General features: G+C 35.3%; 1 protein-coding gene across 5 annotated transcripts in view; it reads left to right on the plus strand.

Annotated features, from left to right (window-relative positions):
* Positions 1-21,358, plus strand: part of BORA (bora, aurora kinase A activator) — a 27,715-nt gene extending 6,357 nt beyond the window's left edge. For 2 of the 5 annotated variants that reach the window (XM_008588990.1, XM_008588992.1), the window contains 8 exons: positions 3,105-3,186; positions 8,216-8,281; positions 8,831-8,887; positions 9,721-9,947; positions 10,531-10,663; positions 12,217-12,824; positions 18,628-18,759; positions 20,313-21,358. In XM_008588990.1, coding sequence (XP_008587212.1) covers positions 3,105-3,186; positions 8,216-8,281; positions 8,831-8,887; positions 9,721-9,947; positions 10,531-10,663; positions 12,217-12,824; positions 18,628-18,759; positions 20,313-20,363 — 1,356 coding nt within the window. In that variant the 3' untranslated portion in view covers positions 20,364-21,358. The remainder of the gene's footprint in view (positions 1-3,104; positions 3,187-8,215; positions 8,282-8,830; positions 8,888-9,720; positions 9,948-10,530; positions 10,664-12,216; positions 12,825-18,627; positions 18,760-20,312) is intronic. The other 3 variants (XM_008588991.1, XM_008588993.1, XM_008588994.1) reach the window with 3 other exon arrangements.
* Positions 21,359-21,788: the final 430 nt, after the last annotated feature.

A 21,788-nucleotide genomic window follows, 5' to 3' on the forward strand; every position in this document is an offset into this window, starting at 1 on the left:
ATCGCAACCCTCGGTGCTGTGCCCGCCCCTCGCTCAGCCAGTGAGCAGCCGGTCTGTATGTGGGATCCGAACCCTCGGCGGGAGCGTCGCCGCACTCCCAAGCGGCCCACTGTAGCAGTGCGCCACCGGGCCGGCCCTCCTCAAATCTTTTGCTGTCCCATCTCCCCATCAATCGTCTGCCCGACTATATGAAGCACCCCTCTGTGCTCTCCTAAGACTGGTGGTTTTCAGCTACCCCAGTAGCTCTCATAACACTTATGTACTATTGTAATGATTGGTTTAGTGCTTCCCTCCCCCAGACTGAATTCTTTTTGGACAATATTGTGCTTTGTTCATCTTTCATTCTCAGGGCCTAGCACAATTTGTGTTCCTTGTGCCTTCAGAATACTGATAAACACAAACTTTTGTTTCAAGTTGGAGTTTATGTAGAGGAAGTTGTATATTTTCAGGTCTTGGAAGTCTAGATTGGCATTGATAATGGATTTATCTTTTGTTGTTAATACCTTGAATATTTAACACACAGAATATATTTCATGAAATAAAATATCTTACAGCTAAGCAGAAAAAGAATATCACAAATGTAGGTATTTTTTAAAAAATAAAAATAACGAACTAAGTTTTTCACTTTTTGCTTTTTTCTCTTAGAATGGGTTACTCCTTCTCTTATTTAAGGGTTTCTATCTAGTGCTTTCCTCAGAAAGTCATAGGTCATGGCAACATTTGTTTTTTTTTTCCTCTCTAGCCCCCTCTACCCACCTATTATTTAGCTCTACTTGGCTCTTCTATACTTCAAAAGACCTCACCGGTGGCATGTTCAGAGATCAGGGGATGCACTGGCCTCTCCTGCACTTACTTTTCTAGTGTAGGTGTTGTCCCTTTGCATTTTAGATATAACCTATTTTTTACAAAACAGTTTAATATGTTTACCTCCTGCCAAATATTACCTACTTCTTAATCTATCTAGTAACTTCACAATGTTCATTCTGATTCAATCACTTGATTTCTCACCTGCTGAGTATTCTGATTCTTTCCAATTTCCCAACATTTTGGAACATACACTCTCTTTAGAATCCTAATTTTTAAAGGCAAATTCAGCAGGTAGAACTTAAGAGTTAATGTATTAGAAAGAAATTAATTTTAAAAAATAGAATAAATACATGCTTATATAAAAACAAAAAAATTCAAATGCAAAGAAAAAATATAAGACAAAAATGAAAAGTCTCTTTTTCCCCATCTCACTTCTTGAAGGTAACTGCTGTAACATTTCTTATGTACACTTCCAGATTACTTTTACGTATATAATAGTATTATATCTTTAAATATTCTAGACAAATAGTGTCATTCTCATACTGTTTTGCATCTTGCTTTTTTATGCTTAATAATTTTTCTTAGATATTTTTGATAATCAGCACATACAGATTTTTACATTCTTTTAGTAACAGCATAGTAACCCAGCATGTATTGACAGATGTCTAAGTTGTGTTCATTGTTTTTCTATCACAAATAATGCTGTGATTTGTACATGTATCTTTTGGTACTTGAAATGGACTTGCTAAGTCAGAGGCTTTATGAATTTTCAGTTTTGGTAAGATTTCACCATCTTGCCTTTCATAAAGGTTATTCTAATTTATACTTCTGGTTACCTTATGATACTGCCTGGTTTTTCATGTCTGCAATACTGATTATTATTCTTAATTGTGCCACTCATTACTTTAAAAATGATATCTTATTATTTGGATTCATATTTCTTTAATTTTGAGTGAACTTATGTATCACTTTATACATTTTGGGGTCTTTTATATTCCTTTTTTTTCTGGGAATTGTCTCTATCATAATCTGCCCCCTACCCCCTTTTGGGGCATCTTTTTCTCATGTATTTCTCATATATTCATAGGTAGTTTAGTTAATGAAATAAACTCTTTGTCATATATAAGCAAAATATAAAGAAAATGTTTTGAATTAACCCAAAACATAGGGAAAGGAAAAAAAAAAAAATATATATATATATATATATATATATTTATTTTAAGATGACCGGTAAGGGGATCTTAACCCTTGACTTGGTGTTGTCAGCACCACGCTCTCCCAAGTGAGCTAACCGGCCATCCCTATATAGGGATCCGAACCTGTGGCCTTGGTGTTATCAGCACCACACTCTCCCGAGTGAGCCATGGGCCAGCCTTAGGAAAAATATTTTTTTAGGAATGAAAGAAGAAAAAAATATATCCAAATGCTCTATCTCCATTTGAGTATACTGGCCATGTTGTGTTAGTAAAAATTTAACAATTGGCCCTTTGGTCATGAAAGATGATTTGCAGTGATTGCTGCTGTCCATAGTGTAAATACTCTAACCATGGCCAATTTTAAGCTACCGAAGTGATATCACTGAGTGGGAAAAGAAGTGCAGCGGCACACCATTATATATAGGAATTCCACCAGATGGATACAGAAGGCATAATTAATCTCAGGAGCATAGATACTGGTAAATGTAGTCAAATAATTCAGTGAGTAAATGATGATTTTTGAATATTTGTTACCTTTATTTTTGATATAACTTATTTAGCTGTTAATTTACATTATTATTATTTTTTTAAATTTATTTATGGGCAGCTGGCTTGTATGGGGATCCATTTTTTTTTTTTTTCATAATGTTATTTTTACCACTGAAAAAAGTTCCTGAAAATTTAAGTCAGGTCTTATAAGACAGAACCAGCAAGCCAGCTCTGGCACACCTTTTATACCAGCTTACTTGCATACCTCTATCTCCATTTATTCCTTTCCTCTTCATTTTCCCTTGTGTCACCCTCCCCCCCAAAAAATTAGGGGAGGAATTTTAAATATTTTCTTTATGATTTAATGCCCTTAGCTTAATTTGCTAGTTTCAAATTTAAGTGGTTGATTTGAAGTATTAAGGTTTCTCTTTATATCTATTTTAAATTTTTTCCATTTCACCTTTAGTCATTTATGTTTTCAAGTATTAAAATTTTAAATATAACTATAAAGTCAGTATATGACATGTTTAATGGTTATTTGAAAATAACACCAGGTACCTTCTCACATTTTGGGAGAATTTATGCCTAATTGTATGACTTTAATTTTCTTAGTTTTTCACTAAAGATGTCATCGTACCCTCTCCTTGGACTGAACATGAAGGGAAACAGCTTTCTGAATATCATTCCAATAAATGTGAGTGTACTAAAAAAATCCTATGAGTAAAAATCCTAAAAATCAAATAATCATAAAAATCAGTGAATGTAAAGCAACGTATAGTGAAATCTCAGTTTATCTGCTTTGGTAAGGAGCTTGCATTTAATTGAATTTCTGTAGGATTTGAAATTTGACTAAAATATACTGAGTTCTTTTTTTTTTCCCTTTTGGATATTCTATTCTGAATTTCACTTTTTCTTCATGACTTTTGTGAATGTCAGTTATAATGATGGTTATAGAGACTCCATAGATGAAGAAATAGTTGTTATTTAATGTAGAGCTGTGTTATGAATGACTTTAGCAGTGACCTTGAAGGTTGATCTTTTAAATAAAATCATAAATTGCTTTACTTTTTGCTAATTTGCTGATTTCTGCTAAAGGGGGAGGAAGGATAGAGACTTATATGACCTCTGGGACTGTGTATCACAGCTGATAATCTGCAAAATTAATAAAGAAATTAAATGGCAAGCCAATATCTTTCAAATATCTTTATAACTCCAGGCAGTGATTATCTTATATTTGTTCTCACTACCCCTTGGGCTTTGAGCAGTGTTCAGATATCACTTGTATATGTGTATCCTTCAATGCAGTGCAATTACCCACTCTTCTATATAGCATACTTTAATTATGCTCTCAGAATAAGAGGGAATATTTCTTCCATTCTTTATTAAAAACACAGTAGTAGTAGGTAAAATGGATTGAGCACTTTCCCTGTGCCAGGACAATGCTAAGTGCTCTCAGTAATTCCTTACAATTCATATGAGGTAGGTGCAATTATTGGCCCCATTTTACAGGGGAAAAAACCTAGTTTTAGAAAGGTTAGAGCACTTGTCCAGGGTTACAGAGATGGTAAAGGTGATAGGACCTGGATTCAGAATGAGATTCTGTATTCTCATCTTTTATAAACTGAAGGTAGCAGGCACTAGTGGATGGAAATCTGGATTGTAAACCTGCTACTATAAATGAGAGGGGTGACCTTGATCAAATTATTCACTCTTTTTGGACCTCACCTCAGTTTTTTGTTTGCTAAATAAAAGGACTGAACTAGAGAGTTTTCCATGAACATCACTCCTAGCTCTAAAATTCTGCATCCAAGGCAATGTTTTCATAGACACTAGTCCCCAGCCCCCAAATTCTTTAATGTTGGATGAATCAATATTCTTATGTGATCTTTTTTATAACTCCATTTCATTTTTTCAAGTATCCTGTTTTAGTTAGTGATGTAGTATCAGGTATATGCTGAAAATATTACAGCCTCTTTGACAAGCTCATCGAGCCCACAATGACATGTGCAGTGGTTAACAGGATAGGCTCCAGAACTCTGCTATCCAGTATGGTGTTGGGAGGCAATTCTCCATGGGTCTCACATTTCTGCACATTCTGCAAGAAGTGGTATGGACAGGTTTTGCTCCAAACTAACTTTTCAAGGATATTTGTATTATGAACATCTTTGGAAGATAAAGATAGTGTGTCCCTCCAGAGCAGATGGTAGGTTTGTTTTGCTATACGGTATAATAAAGATGATGTCATCCTCTAGAGCAGATTTGCTTGCAGCCTATTGTGAGAGAATGGGATTTCCTAAGTTTTTAGTGCCTCAGCTTTGACAAAAACCCATTGTATGTGCAGCATCCACTTGGGCTGTTCCATGTCACCTCCTTGGGACTTGAGGGCAAAGGGAGCTGATGTGAACATTAAGCTCATGCTGCTTGCTATGCTGGGAATAATGAAGTCCTTGTCTTTGACCCAGAAGCCTTGTGTCTTCAGCCAGCATCCATGGAAATTTGATATATTAACTTGTTGGCTTGCAAGTAGGGTAAAATCTTAGACCCTAAGACCCTTAACATATTAAAACCTTAGACCCTTGACATATGCTAGCCACTAGCCATGTGTGACCGTTTAAACTTAAAATAAAAAATTGTGCTTCCTATTCACATTATTTACAGTTCAAGTTCTCAATAACCCCATGTAGCTAGTAGTGACTATATTGGATAGTACAGATGTAGGACGTTTCCATCATCACTGAAAATGTTCTATTGACAACGCTACTTTAAGGCAGAGATTGAGACCCAAAATTATATATTTTAGGCTTTGCAGACCACAGTCTCTGTTGCAAGCACTCAGTTCATGAAAGCAGCCACTGATGATATGTACATGAATGAGTGTGGGTGTGCTGCAGTAAAACTTTATTTATAAAAGTAGGTGACAGGCCAGATTTGTGCCACGGGCCATAGTTTGCTGACCCTTACTCTAGAGTAATGTTGTCTGGGTTTGAATTCTACCCAGTATAGCTCACTAGCTGTAAACTTTAGGTGGTTTACTAGGTATTTCTATGCCTCAGTTTCCTTAACTATAAAATGATAGCTGTTGTGGTACCTCTGAGGTCAAGTACCTAGCACATGGTAAGTGCTCAGTATTATTTACCTAAAGATTAACAAAGAAAATGGTAAGTCTGGGGAAAAGTGGTTTTGTTTATACATGTGCTGTTAGCTTTTACTATTACAAATATTTATGCAGCAAGGTGCTTCAATGCATATCTTCATGTGTTTTTATTTATGAACTTGAATAAGAATTTCTTTGGACTATATACACGGGCAGAAGATTTCTGAGTTAGAGGATATATGTTTACCTAATTTAACTACACAGTGCTAGACTGTTCTCCAGAATGTTTGCACAGTCTGCACGGCCTCCAACGGTGTCTAGGGTTCCTATGTTCTAATATTCCTGCCCACACTTGGCATTATCCAGTTTTCAAATTTTTGGCTTTCTTATAGGTTGTTTGACATTCTGATTGTTTTAATTTTTGTTTCGTCTTCATATCCTAATGGCCTTTTTTATTTCCAATCCTGGGAAATGCCTATTTGTAATTTATTGGTCATATTCATATTGGAATTGCTATCCTTCTTTGTTTGTTAATTTCTAAGATACCTTATATTGTAGTTCTGTTGGTTTTAAATATTTCAAATATCATCTCCTATTCTGTCACATACATGTTATTTTTGTTCTTGATGTCTTTGCTTGCATAGAAATTCTTATTTGATGTAATCAGATCCATCAATTTTTCCCTCATTTGATTGTGGTCTTAAACTTGTTTAAGAAGTCCTTCTAGGGGAATAACCAATAAAACACTTGCATTAGAGTGTCTCAATCTGGTCTGAGGAGGGCAGGGAGGTCATGCTGGTAGAAGATACAGATTTGAGTTTGCCAGACTCAAGGAATACAGAAGAAAAGGCAGAGAGGAAAGAATATGAGATAATACCTAGCAGTGAGACAGACCTCTGTTGTTTTTTTTTAAGGTACTCAAGTAAATAATATTTAATATTATGGCAGCCATGCTAGAGAAATAGACAAGGCATTGAAGGGCTTATTTAAAAGCCATTAAAGCGTTGGACTTCATCCTAAAGACCACTACAGGGTTTTAGGCTGAAGAGAGCCTTGATTACATTTACCTTATAGAAGGTCACCCTGCCTAACAATGAAGAAAGCATCTGAATCCAGAATTTTATTTTTTATTTTTTTTTTTACCCATTCTGATAGTATTTAACAGGGGACTTTTATTTAATCCATTCACCCACCCATCCACTCACTTATGGACTAATATCTCATTTATTTATTTAGGATTGTTGAGTTACTACACTCTACTCTGTCATTTTGTTTTAAGCTTTCTCATTTGTTTTGCTTATATTGGTCATTTTTGTTATTGTTTCAGTTTTATTTGGTGATTTTCAAGTTACAAAACTTCAGATTAAAAAAATTATTTTTGTACTATATTTTTGACTCCTGTTGTAAAAGAAACTGAAGATAGTTTAATTGATCAAATTTCAGACTTTGTCAAAATAATCTGGCATTTTAACTCAGACAGATTATCTAAACCCATTTTGAGAAAACTTTATGTGACAGAGGATCTGTTTGAGGACATTGGGGATGGCTAAAATTTATCCCTAACCTTTGATGGAGAGTAACCATATTTTCCTTAAAAAGTATTACTCGGAATTCAGCAATCCCACTACTGGATATTTATCCAAAGGAATTGAAATCAGAATGTTGAAGAGATGTCTACACTCCCATTTACACTGTCACATTATTTACAGTAGTCAAGATATGGAATCAACCTTGGATATCCATCAACGGATGAATGGATTTTTTTTTTTAAAAGTGGTATATATACACAATGGAATACTATTCAGCCTTTAAAGAGAGGTGAATTCTGTCACGGATGAATCTAGAATACATTATGCTAAATGAAATAAGCCAGCACAGAAAGACAAATACCGTATGATCTTACTTATATATGGAATCTAAAAAAGTCAAACTTATAGAAATGGAGAGTAGAGTAATGGTTACCAGAGGCTTGGGGGTTGGAAGGATTAGGGAGATTGTGAAAGGATACAAAGTTTCAGTTAGACTGGAGGAATAAGTTCTGGTGATCTACCTTACAGCAAGGTGACTAGTTAATAATAATGTATTGTATATTTCACAATTGCTGAAAGAGTGGATTTTAAGCATTCTTACCACAAAGAAATGAGAAGTATATGAGGTGATGGAGCTATACATTAGCCTGGTTTGTTTATTCCACAATGTGTGCATGTATCAATACATCACATTGTACCCCATAAATTTTTGTATTTACAATTATTGTCATTTTGTTAAAAAAAGTATTATTTGGTGCCTCCTTATTTGCTATGGAAATCCTTTAGTTTTATCCTTGTACTCCGTCAAAGTTAAAAAAATTGACTTAACAGAAACATGTCAAGATATACATTTATAGGCTGGCCAGTTAGCTCACTCAGTAGTGAATGGTGCTGATAACATCAAGGTCAAGGGTTTGGATCTCCCTAGCAGCCAACCACCAAGAAAAAAAAAAGAGAGAGAGATATTTTTATAGAGAGATATTTATTATTTAAATAGTATAAAAGTTTTCACTTTGTTCATTTTTTTGCCCTGGAAAAAGTAACACTAAAATAAATGAGGAATATAAAATGTAACGTTTTTCACTTAAAATGTTTTACAGGCATTAATATGAATAGTGACTCTCCAATTGGAAGAAAGCTGACCATTTATTCTGAGAAAAGCGATGGTGAGTATGAGTACAGTCTGAAAAGAAGTATGTTCCGTATTGAGCTACATTTAATTTTAAACCCAGTTCATGTAGTAATGATTTATTCTGGAATTGAAATTGTTTACTTTTTATTAATGAGCTATATAACTGTGAGAGCTGACTTTTAGAACAGATGCATCCAGCCATGTTTTAGAAATAGCAAAAATGTGTTGTTTTCTTGTTCAAAACGTGTGAATTGATTTCTGGTTTTGGAAAACATTCTTTTGAAAATTTGTTGATGTGGGAAATCTATCCCCAAATATAGGCTGGCTTCCTTTTCAATCCAAGTGCCAGCACCACAGCCAGGAATTAACTTTTACCGTTAACACATTTACATCAGTGGTGGAAGGTGTGGAGAACCACTTATAGGAAGGTGGCATGGTATGTATTAGAGTGTATAAATGGAATAATTCAGTTTGGCTGGAATATCATGGGGAGATGATTGATTGGGAAGCACATGCTAAATTGCATGTCATATGCTTTCATTGATTTATCTGTTTGTATTTATTTTTATTTGCTTTCTTCCAGCTGCTTGTCAGACATTGCTGTCTCTGCCTGTAGATTTTAACTTAGAAACTATATTAGGTAAATATTATAATCATTTAAACCTTTAATAACTTAGATCAGGGGTTTTGTTTTGTTGGCTTTTCATAAATGGGAATATGTGGCAATGCCTCTTTCTAACAAGTGGGGAAACTGTTCTGAAATTTCTTTTTCTTGAACATGGTCTGAATTAGCCTTTTTATCATAATGAACCTTACTACAAACATAAACTATGAACATCTTTTTGGTATTACCTATAGTAATAATGAAGCACTCAAAAAATAAGGAATAATTTAAGATTTAAAACATCACATATGGGGCCGGCCCGGTGGCGCACTGCTACAGTGCGCCGCTTGGGAGCGAGGCGGTGCTCCCGCCAAGGGTTCGGATCCCACATACAGACCGGCCGCTCACTGGCTGAGCAAGGTGCGGGTGCAACACCAAGGGTTGCGATCCCGTTGCCGGTCCCGGTCCAGTACGGGCAGAAGCACTCAAAAAATAAGGAATAATTTAAGATTTAAAACATCACATATGGGGCCGGCCCGGTGGCGCACTGCTACAGTGCGCCGCTTGGGAGCGAGGCGGTGCTCCCGCCAAGGGTTCGGATCCCACATACAGACCGGCCGCTCACTGGCTGAGCAAGGTGCGGGTGCAACACCGAGGGTTGCGATCCCGTTGCCGGTCCCGGTCCGGTACGGGCATGACACTGAGGGTTGCGATCCATTGCCGGTCACGAAAAAAAAAAAAAAAAAAAAAAAAAAAAAAAAATCACATATGCAATTAAACTTTGCTGATTTTTTAAAAATCAGGTAACAAATAAAATTGTTCTTCAAAACAACTAGCTTTACCTTTTATTCTGTTATCATTAAATATAGGCAACTATTTTAGAGCTGATGAATTTGCAGATCAATCTCCTGGAAACCTCAGTTCTTCATCTCTCAGAAGAAAGCTGTTTTTAGATGGGAATGGAAGTATCTCTGACTCCTTACCTTCAGCTTCTCCCAGAAGTCCTCATAGCAGTGCTCAAGCATCACTTGAGGTTTTTTATTCAATAGATTTATCTCCTGTACGTTGTAGGAGTCCTGTGCAGACACCAAGTTCGGTAAGAAGTGTACTAAAATGTGGCTAGTTAGTTTGCTGTATGTGTACTTGGACCTAGATGCTCATATTGCACTCAAGAGGAATATTGTCTTTGGGGTATCATACTTCATGAAGATTAATCTAGTTCATATACTGTCATTAGTCATAGGAATGTTTTCGCTCAGACTGTCCAATTTTGTATTTATAATTATATGGGATGACCAAATTTATCTTGAGTCAAGGAATCTCAGCATAGGTTATTTACTGAATTATATAAGACTTACAGTACAATACAACTGGATTGGCATTAATGGAGTAAATTATTTAAAAATTTTTCATAAATAGCTGCTTGATATGAAATTTAATGCTGTGTTTAAACACAATGCATTTATATTTTGACTAACATTCTATTTCAGAATTTTTGTAGCAATCTTCTTAGTTGTCTTTTTTACAAAATGCATTGGGGTGGTGGTTCTTGTGAATACTTCCTTGTTTATACATGTTTTAAAGATGAAGACAAATAGCATGCTGTATAAAAGAATTGAGGAAGAGAACCATATAAATTTAAATTTGTTCACTTATTATTTATTTATTTTTTATCATAGGGGCAGTTTTCTTCTAGCCCTATTCAGGGTAATGTAAAAAAATACAGTTTGGGAAGCATAACCAGTCCTTCACCTATTTCTTCACCCACTTTCTCACCAGTTGCACTTCAAATAGGAAAGACACCACTCTCAGGTATGTCTCAGAAAAAACACTAGTTAAAAATTTTATACTATCAATATCTGTTATTAAAGAGGTCCTTCTTAGTTTGTTTTAACTATAGAGCTCTAAATGGTCACTAACCTTTTAACATTTAGGATCTTTGATTTTTTCACAAAAGGAACAGTTACCTTCAAAGGATGGAATTCTCAAGAAATTTCCACTCTGGTGTTAAATACAGTTACTTTTATTAGCACTATTTACATAAAATACTCTATCAGAGAAGGGTGGCGATTTTAGAGACAAATTCTTTTTTGTGTGCCTTCTGACCTGCAGGCTTAGACTTTGGTAATTGGATATTCATATATTTGTATTAGTATATTCAGTTTAAGGTTTTAAAAGTAAGTATGGTGCGTAGAAATTTACACATTTCTCTTTGCAGTATGTGAATTTCTCTTTGAAAAAATTATTAGCACTTTTTGAAAACTATTCACATTTTTAAAAACCTATTATAGTAAATAAAATTGGAAAATTGAAAACTATATTTTGCTAGTCTTTCCTAATTTTTCTTTATCACAAAACTAATGATTATCCTTGTGTGTACATTGTATTGTACATATTTATATATGTAGTTAAATTCTCAGTAGTAGAATTATTTGATTGAAGGGGGTGAATGTTTTTAAGGCTCTTAATGAATTTTGCCAAATTTTCTTCATAAAGGTTGAACCAATTGAAATTTTCATCAATAGTATATAAGAAAGTCATTTTTCTCCATTGATAAATACTGGTATTATTTTTTTTTGATGTTTACTAATTTGGTACATTACAAAAAGATCTCCTACTGCTTTAATTTTTATGTCTTTGGTCATTAATGATGTTGCACTTTTTCCAAATGTTTATTGGCTATTTGTGTTTTGGTGGTGACTATTAGTTCAGACTCCAGTGTTAAACAAATGGTTTCTCATTGCTTTAACTTCCTTATTTTTTTTTTATTTGTGTGGCTGACCACTTTTCCTGTCTACCATTGGGAAGACTGTGTATGTGCTTTTGCCCATTTAAAAGAATTTTTTATAATTTCATTAGCTTAATGAAAACAAAAGTATTAAATTTTAAAGCATTTTTATCATTTTGATTATCACTGTTAGGCTCTCTATTATTGCAAATATTATTTTCCAGTTTTTGTTTGCCTTTTCATGTTGCTTATAGTATTTTACATAAACACAAATATGTTTTACATATTTCATTTACCAGGTACAGCTGTTAAGTTGTAGCTTTCAACTCATTTGCTAGGGATCTTCTTTGTGAACAATAGTGGTATAATAGCAGTATGCTTTAGAGGAAATAATTCTCAGGGAGTGAAATATTTTAATTGAAAAAGGGAAACTACCTGAGAAATTATTTTTGAAAAGCTTCATCTTGCTAATAGAGACAAATTCATTTATGCTATTGTTTTTAACACCAAAATTTCACTCAGTAAGCACCACAACAGAAATCCAGTTTTTCTGGAATGAAACATGATGTTTACCATTTAGTAATGACTTTTCCATTTTCATGTTTTCTGATGTGATTTTTCTCTCCCAATCATTTAGAACAAAGGAAGTTTACTTTTCATTCTCCTGATGCTTCATCTGGAACAACTTCTAATGGAATTACTAACCCACGTATCAGAAGTCCTTATATAGATGGCTGCTCACCAATTAAAAATTGGTCTCCTTTGAGACTCGAGATGTGTAGAGGTGGTACACAGTATCGAACATCTCTAATTCAGATACCTTTTGCTCTTGAGACTCACAGTGAGGATGAAGAAGATAAAGAGAATATTCCTTCCACAGATGTCTCACCAGCCAAGGATGCCGCTAGAGTACACCTACGGCAGTTGAATAGTAATGCTTCTACACATGGCACACATTTAGTTGTGACTGCCATGTCTATTACACAGAATCAGTCCAGTACTTCTGAAAAAGAACTAGCACAGTTACAGGATGTTGAAAGTGAGAAGGAGAATAACACTGTGGATATGGTTGATCCTGTAGAGATAGCAGATGAGAACACTTGGATTAAGGAGCCAGTTGGTAATGGGAGTTTACCCATGACTGATTTTGTGAGTGGAATTGCCTTCAGTATTGAAAACTCTCATATGTGCATGTCACCTCTTGCTGAAAGCAGTGTCATTCCTTGTGAAAGCAGTAACATTCAGGTGAGGTATTTTAATATTCTATAAGGTATTCTAATATTCTATATTTACTTACTCCTTTGCTGTTCTTTATCCTTTCTTTTCTAAGATTATAGTGTAAGAAAGAAAATAGGTTAAATGTGAGGACTGTAGCATTATTATTTGTTAAAAATATTAATACAAAGTTATACCAGAGGATTAGCTTCTTTTAATTAGGACTAATTATGCATATTTAATATTCACATTAACTGATATTTATTTGGAATAGGAAAAGATGAGAGCAGAAATCGAGCTGCTCTATTTTTACAGACTGTTAGTCAGGCAACCTCTCAGGATTCATCTCTCTTGCATGTGGATCTAGTACCAAAGAAATGCAATTGCTGGTACAGTATTTGTATTCTAAAAACAGTTTTTGGTTTTCCTTTATGTGATTTTGGGGGAGAAACAGTTTAGAGCATTTTTATATATAATTTTCTGTACTTTTCTTTTTAAAAATGTAATTTATAGCCAACATTTTTCACGTAATCATATATTTCCAATTTTGCAATGTCCAGAACAGGAAAGCCTTATTCACTTGACAGATATATGAGGGTACTTCAAAAAATTTGTGGAAAAATAGAATTAAAAGATAATACAAATCTTTTCATGAACTTTTTGAAGATATTTGTTCCATTAATTGTGGTATTCTTTGAGCTGAGAATCTTGAAGGAACTTCAAAATAGTCAGAAGGGGAATTCTTACCTGCCATTTCACAGTAACAACTTCTAACACTTATATAGTACTTCTTATATGCCAGGCAGTATTCTGAGTCCTTTACATGTGTTAATTCATTTAATCTTCACAACAATTCTGTGAAGTGGGTGTATAGTTATCACTATTTTACAAATGAGGAAACTGAGGGTCAGAGGGGTTAAGTAAATTGCCTAAACTTAAAAGTGGTGGAGCGAGATTTGATCATGGCAGTCTGACTTTAGAGTCCACGTTCTTTAATTCAAATTTATACTCTCAATAATAGCTAATACTTCCATAGTGTTCTGATGTGCCAGGCACTCTTCTAAACACTTTAGTTCATTTAACTCTCACAACAACCCTATAATGCTTGATTTAATGTTGTCAGTTTTGGCATGCTGTAGTTTAAAAGGGGATTTTAAATGACCCAAATTAAATATAATCTTTTGCTCATATTTTTAGTCCTACATTGCCTGACTTCTTGGTTCCTTGTGCAAAAAAGATTACACTAGAATCACTTTTACATATTTTAGCTCCTAAAATTGGTTTTATAAGTAGAAAAAGCACATATAGGCAAACTCAGTCTTAAAGGTATTAACTTTTTTCCTCTCTCTTTTTCACTTTCTCTCTTTTTCTGGCCGAGCATTTATAGAGGAATTATAAAATACTTTTTGTTGAAATACACTTTAATCATCTAACCCAACTACCCACTGAAGCCTACACTGAATTCTCCTACAATTGTAGTTACTACTAAATTGTCATCCAATCTATACTTAAGTACCTACAGGGTTATTCCATTTCATTTTTGAACTTCTCTTACCATTACAAACAACTTAAGGAAGATGTTTAGCTCATATAAGGATATTGAGCTAAAATATGGTTCTGTCTCTGCTAACAAGTAGTCTCATTTTTACCCCTTGGGCCATATCATCATAATGCCATATCATGTATAATTTTCACAGAGCTTTTTGTAGATTAAAAATGTTTCATACATTGTTATTTTTTACCATATAGTAGGTAGCATTCAAGGATTTGAACACAGCCATATTTTCCCACAGCCTTTTGACTTCATTGTGGTCTGATTGGCTTCCAGGTGTGGTACACACTATCCTGTTAGAGTATCTCTTTGTCATCTTCCTGGGAATCTCCTTAACCTCTCTTGTATTCTGGATCCTCTTGTTTTCTGTATCCCATTCATCTCTTAAGGTTTACTTCTTATTTTGCTGGAACACATTTTCTTGCAGCTTTCTGAAGAAGAGTACTTTTTTTAAGACACTGCATTTGTGATCATGTGTCCATTCTCTCATATTTAAGAGTTTAGAAATAATTGTCCTTCGGTGTTTGAAGACATGACTATTCATTGACTATTTCATAGTATTGATGTTGAGAGATCTGAAACTGTTTCAGTGCTTAATCATTTTTTGTATATGATCTTTTTTCCCCTCCCTGGATATGTAGGGGATCTTTGTCCACAGTGCTGAAATTTTGGTGATGTTCTTTGGTTTGGGTTTTTTTCATCCAATGTGTTTGGCACTCGGAATGCTCTTATGGTCTATAAACTTATGCCCTTTACTTCTGGGATCTTTTCTTGAATCATATCTTAGATTTCCCCTCTTATCATTTTCACTGTTCTCCCTGCAATTCCTTTTGTTTCTCTAACTTTTAAAAACCTTTTTGCTATATTTTTTAATTTCTTTTTTCTAATTTTTGGGAGATTTCCTCAAGTTTATATAATAAACATTCTATTGAGTTCTATTTCTGCATCTGATCTTTAATTTCTAAGTTTTTTTTTTCCTTTTGGTATTAATTTTTTAAAAATCTGTAATGAGACTGGCAAGACATTGTATGGTCTGGCCGTTGCGTTACTCTCCAGCTTCATCTTGTTTCCCCTCACTCTTTTTCAGTCCCTGTGGCTTTCTGGAATTTTGCATACCTGTCTTCCCTTGTGTCCAAGGCCTTTTGTACATACTGTGCAGAAATTCATTCTATTCCACTTTTCTTAGTTGACTGTTTTGTTTTGTCTTTTTTCTTAGTTCATAACTTATTGGTCTCATCCTCAAAGAAGCTTTCCCTGAGCACACTAGCAAGGCCAGACCTCATTATATGCTTTCATTACTCTGCATATTTTGCATTCTTTCCAGTCAGTCCATTAATTCAGCAATCATGCATTTATTTTATCTCAAAAGTGCTTATTAAAAAAAAAGTGGTATATAATAGCTACTCATTAAATATTTGTGTAATGAAAACAGAATGAATACATAGATAAGTCTAGCCTGAGGGACTGTATAAGGTGAGAACAGTAGGCTAAGACTTGGAACCCTGAGGACAATTGAGGAGTTTCATAAAAGCAGCAGAGCCCCTGCAGAAGACTGAGAAGAACCAGCCTATTGGAGGAGAAAGGGACACTAGGAGAGCAAGGTATCATGGAGCACCTTAAGCAGGATAGGATGGTTAGTACTGTCAAGAGCAAGGAATATAGGGCTTGAAAAGTGGCTGTTGGATTAATAACCAAAGTGATTGATAATTGAACAGCTGCAAGGTGGGGAGGGGAAAAATTATGGAAGGGAGGTTAAAGAACGTGAAGTAATGAAATAGCATGTGTAGATAAGTCTCTGAAGAAGCTTAATTGTGAAGGGACAGAATGATAGCTAGAAGAGAACAAAGTCCAAGATCTTTTTGTAGTTTATTTTTACTTTGTTTTTACTTTAGATGGGAGAAACAGCATGTTTAGGTGAAGAAGAGGGAGGAGATTTAAAAACTAGGAATCGGGCAGGATAATTATTAGTAGTGGTATCCAAGTACCAGGGACCATGCCAAGCATATTAGTCAGAATCTAATTCCCATGGTACCTTACAGATGCGATAGAAATCCTCATTTGTAAAATGATGTGTTTTATGGATGAGGGAACTGAGGCATGCAAGATATTATAGAATCTAGAGTTCTGGTAGGATTAGCAGAGGTAACCCTTCCACTTTTATAGGAGGGCTGGGGGCCAGGATAGGCGTGGTTGCAAATGTTTATAGGTGGGGAGCTAACGTGGCACTAGATAAATGACATGGGCTTGAGAAAACATAATGGCAGATTTTGGTTTATATAGCCCAGCTATTAGCTTTACAAATTTCAGAAAGTGACAAATTTTTCCAGCTTGTTCCCTCTTCTTTAAAATGGAGATGAATATAAGATTACAGGACAATAGTATGATCATTGTGATTAGTTAACATGAGTAAACTAACACTGCCTGAACTCTGTTGGTTTTGCCTAAGTAGTTATGGGAGACAAGATCCTCTGAATGGTATGGACTGAGAATGATGAGGTAAGGGCAGAAGTGGCAAAGCCAGATTGCAAAGAATGCCATTGTAAGGCACAACTGTTGCCAGTTGTGAACCGATAAAGGTTTTAAGACAATGACATCTGATTTATGTGGTAGAAAAAACAAATTTAGTAATAAAGTGTATGTAAAATGATTGACATATATAGGCAGCATTGTGCAACCAGGATATAAACTTTGTAGTCAGAACTAAGTTTGAATTCGCTCCTATTTCCAGGCTGTGGGATCTTAAGACAAGGTCCACTTGACAGTGAATAGAGCATGACTTAATCATTTTACTTTAGCACCTCGTCCTTCTTAGCTTTATGATGATACTGATGCCTATCTTGGATGCCTGTGGGGGATAACAAGATGACCTATGTTGTCTGGTTGGTACATAGTAGGCACTGACATTAGATAGGGGACTAGATGAGAGACAGTGAGGTCAGTCACCGTCTCAAAGGGACTCCCATTGATCCTACTCTTCCAGCAGAGTGGGACAAGCTCCCCGTGTGCCTTACTTATTCCCCACTGTACTATTAACTTTTCTCGTTATATATTCAGTTATGTATTAGTATTAAGTTATGAAGCAGTGATGAGTATTAGGAAATTGGCAGATTCTCTGAAAGCAATCTGATGAAATAGCTATTGAATGATAGAACGAGGTGTTTCTCCTGAAATGTAATGTTAGATTCTGTTTTGTACATCACAAGGCTTTTGTTCTAAGGGAACATGACTCCCAGTAGCAAGCATATGTGCACCCATCCTTTAAAACATTTTTCTTAGCATTATGAGTGATAGGATGCACTTTCTAGGCTATTCTAAATGTTTGCGAGGGGAGCAAAAGTACACGAAAGTCCTTTTTCCTTCCCACTGATCTTAATTTGCAGAGGAGAGTTTAAGTGCAAGGTGAATCCTGTGTGGGTTTTTTGTTTTGTTTTGTTTGGAGCTCAACATTATGCAGGTAAATGGAGCATTGTGAACAGAACTGGTTGGAGCCTGAAATCATCACATAATTACTGCATTACACTTTAAAAGTTAACCTTTCTGAGCCTTAGCTTTCTCATGTGTAAAATAATAAGGCTGTTGAAAGGAGAAAATAAAAATAGCATTATATAGAGTATAGGGCTTGGCATTTTTTTAGACACTCAGTAAATGTTCATTATACATGTGCAAAACTGAATCTTTTTCTTTGCTCTTTTGGGCTGGAACAGTGTGCCTTGAATACTACAGTTTTTATTAACATAAGAAGTGAAACTAACATCTAGAGACATTATACAGCTTTTAAAAAATGTGTATTGTTCTGAATACTCTTAAAGGCAGCACACCTTTTAGGTAAATTTTATTTAGAGATGTAACCAAGCCATTTAGAGACAAGCGTGTAAAATGAATTGGAAAGGGAAGTTGGTTGTAATCCTCATTTTCATCCACTGGGTACAATCACAAAGTAACAGGAAAGCATGTTCTCAGTGGCTTGTTCACTCATTCTAAAGGAAATTACAAGATATATTTTATTGGAAGGAACTGTAAAGTGACTACATTGAAGAACAATCAGTTCTGTGTAGAACAACTACCTTTTATGTTTATGTATTACTTTTAAATTTCACTCAATATTGCCAACATTAAATATTATATTGTATTATTCAGATATAGTGAACAATTATAATGATTCATTTATTTAAATATCTCACTTCTAGTTCCTCAAAATAAATTTTATGGATCACTGGTGAGGATAAAATTGCAGACTCTAATTCACATAGAGGTTCTCTTTTTTTCCCTCATTCCTTTCAGATGGATAGTGGCTATAATACACAGAGCTGTGGAAGCAATATTATGGATACAGTTGGGACAGAAAGTTACTACAAAGAGAGTGATACACAAACGTTTGAAGTCGAGAATAGATATCAAGTTTTTAATATAAAGGTACGGAAAAAATATAGACAGACTTAAATATTGTTATAGTTTTTACTAAATGTGACTCTTCAATCTATTTTTCCTTCATTGTTCCAAGTTTTGATAATTATCATCTGTTTATGCCTCATCCTGTCTTCAGTTCATTTGACACTGAGAAGGTGGTTTTTAAATCAAAACACTTCATTTTTCTAACTCTTTCACAATGGAAGAATGTAAAAGAAGAGCCAGTAGGAGAGGGGGAACTAGCTCTACTTCAGAATGGTGCTTCAAATCAGTTCCTTAAAATTAAAAGGAAATAGGAAAGTCAGAGATTTTTTGCCTCTATTGATGTCTAATGTTGCCGTTGTTATCTTTGAAATATTTCAAAGACATCTCAAAGCCAAACATAAATAATTTTTTTTTTCCTTTTTGTCTTTTTTACTGACCGGTAACGGGATCGCAACCCTCGGTGTCGCACCCGTACCAGGGACCGGCAACGGGATCGCAACCCTCGGTGTTGTGCCCGCACCGTGCTCAGCCAGTGAGCAGGAACCGGTCTCCACATGGGATCCGAACCCTCGGTGGGAGCGCCGCCGCGCTCCCAAGGCCGTTGTTATCTTTGAAATATTTCAAAGACATCTCAAAGCCAAACATAAATAATTTTTTTTTTCCTTTTTGTCTTTTTTACTGACCGGTAACGGGATCGCAACCCTCGGTGTCGCACCCGTACCAGGGACCGGCAACGGGATCGCAACCCTCGGTGTTGTGCCCGCACCGTGCTCAGCCAGTGAGCAGGAACCGGTCTCCACATGGGATCCGAACCCTCAGCGGGAGCACCGCCGCGCTCCCAAGCAGCGCACTCTCCAGTGCGCCACTGGGCCGGCCCCCAAACATAAATAATTTTGATTGTTAGAGAGGGAACCAGCACAATTAAGAGACTACATATCAAATTAAAAACACTAAAAGGTAAAAACTCCAGTGACCTTTAAGATTTTGGTTGCTCTGAATGAGGTAAGTATCTTACATACTATAGTGTTTGTACAAAGGTGGTATACTTTTGATTAGGACATTTACCAAACCTTCTAGATATTACGGTTATAACTATATATTTATCCTTGAAGAAACCCATCATAATTTTAGGCACTAGTTAGGATGTTCTTTGGTTTTATATGCCAACTTATTAATAAACACTATAAACATGAGCAAATGTGCAACCGAACGTACCTCTCCAAATGAAGTTTAATAGGAAGACCATCTTATTTTTCCTTCCCTCCATTTTGCCTTTGTTATATATAGTATCAGAGTGGGACTCTTCTAAGATTAACTTGAACAAAGTTGATTCTGATAATCCATCCCATTTCAAGAGGTAGGACTGCAGTTACCTAGTAGGCATTAAAATATAGGAAGGATTCTGTTTGATACAGAATATTGATTTGTAAAATAAAAAAAATGGAAAACATGTTTACTGTCCCTTTAGAGTTCAGCTAAAAAAATGTGCATTCAGGTTTTAAAAACAGTTCACATAATAGTTGCATCCTTGAACGGTCCTATTTGAACTGAAATAGTTTTCTTCTTTTTCACAGCAAGACCACACAACAGAGAGGTGTTGGATGAAAACAGCAAATCCTTCTTGATGCAGCAATCCATGGAATACCTCCATCAAAACCAAAGATTATTGCTGAATAGCTCTTTGCATATTTTTGTGCACAGGATCAATAATGTAAAAGTGATTGGGAAAAACTGACTCAAGTAACATGCTTAGCTTTTTTTCTTTCCCTCCTTAATGTGAAAAATAAAGGGCTTAATTTAGTGACATAGGAACAACAGAAAAGCTCCTGGAACTTTAAGTTAATGAGTTACAACTTTTATAATAAATATTTTTATACTTACCTTGAGTGATGTGTTTGTTTAACAATAAAACATTGTGACAGAGCTGACTGCTCCTGTCCTCCAGGGTCAATGAACTGCTCATTAAGCCTTACTGACAGCACTGAATTTAGCAGTTCTAAGAACATGTGAAAATATGTTAAAACTGAAGGCACTATATATTTTTATATAATTACTTGTGAACATACAGATGAATTTAAATTATAACCTATGTGAAAGAAATCTTATTTAAACAGGTTTCCTAAAATTTTAATTCCTGAACCATTTGCTCATTTCTGTGGGGAAAGCTCATAGTTCCAGTGACTACTCTAGTTACTTTAAAAAACTTAACTACTAGAAAGGTAGTACTAACGGTATCATCATATGTATTATCTGTGGGATGCCCAGAATAAAATATACCTCTGTACCTGGGGCAGGGACATCCTCCCAGCTCAAACTTGGCTAGGGAGAGGAACAAGAACATGGGCGAACAGGAGAAACACTGGGGACTGGGGGACAGTAGAGTTCCTGTAGTCCTAAACCTATGAATTAACAGTCAGGCAGATATGTAAGTTAAATACAACAGTTTCTTTAAAAACTTTATTGCCATGTTGGGAGTAGATGGGTATATAACAAGTTTGGAAATATCTTTAGATAATGTATGTTTGTATTTACAAATCACCTTTTAAAAACTGTCTCATTCAAAAGGGAATGAGGGCTATATTCATATATAGCCCTTAGAAATAAAGATGTATTATCACTGTGTCGTTTTCTTTCTTACTCCGTACCTTGTAAGCTTATTGCTAACCTACAAAAAATGCTTCTTGTGTGCCTGGCTCATCCTCTTCACCAACATACCATGAAAGCCACGAGGCCCATGGCTGAATATACTGCATTAGGAAGTTGAGTTTTTAATCACAGAGGCTTTGGACTCAATACAAATCTACCTAAAACTAACTGCTGTACTTAAGAGTTCTGTCCTAAGAGTAGGCACTTCCCTGGCTATGATTCTTTAATAGCACAAGTCAAGAAATAAAGAACAAATCAGTGATTATAACCCAGATTTAAATCCTCCTGTCACTTACTACATGATATGGGCCATAAACCTCACTTTTTTCATCTGTTAAATGGGGATAATAGTCCTGCCTCACAGGGCTTTTTGAGTTTTAAGTGAAATGTTCTGTGTAAACTAC

This window comes from Galeopterus variegatus, unplaced genomic scaffold (assembly GCF_000696425.1).
Source record: "Galeopterus variegatus unplaced genomic scaffold, G_variegatus-3.0.2 Scaffold5143, whole genome shotgun sequence".
NCBI lineage: Eukaryota > Metazoa > Chordata > Mammalia > Dermoptera > Cynocephalidae > Galeopterus > Galeopterus variegatus.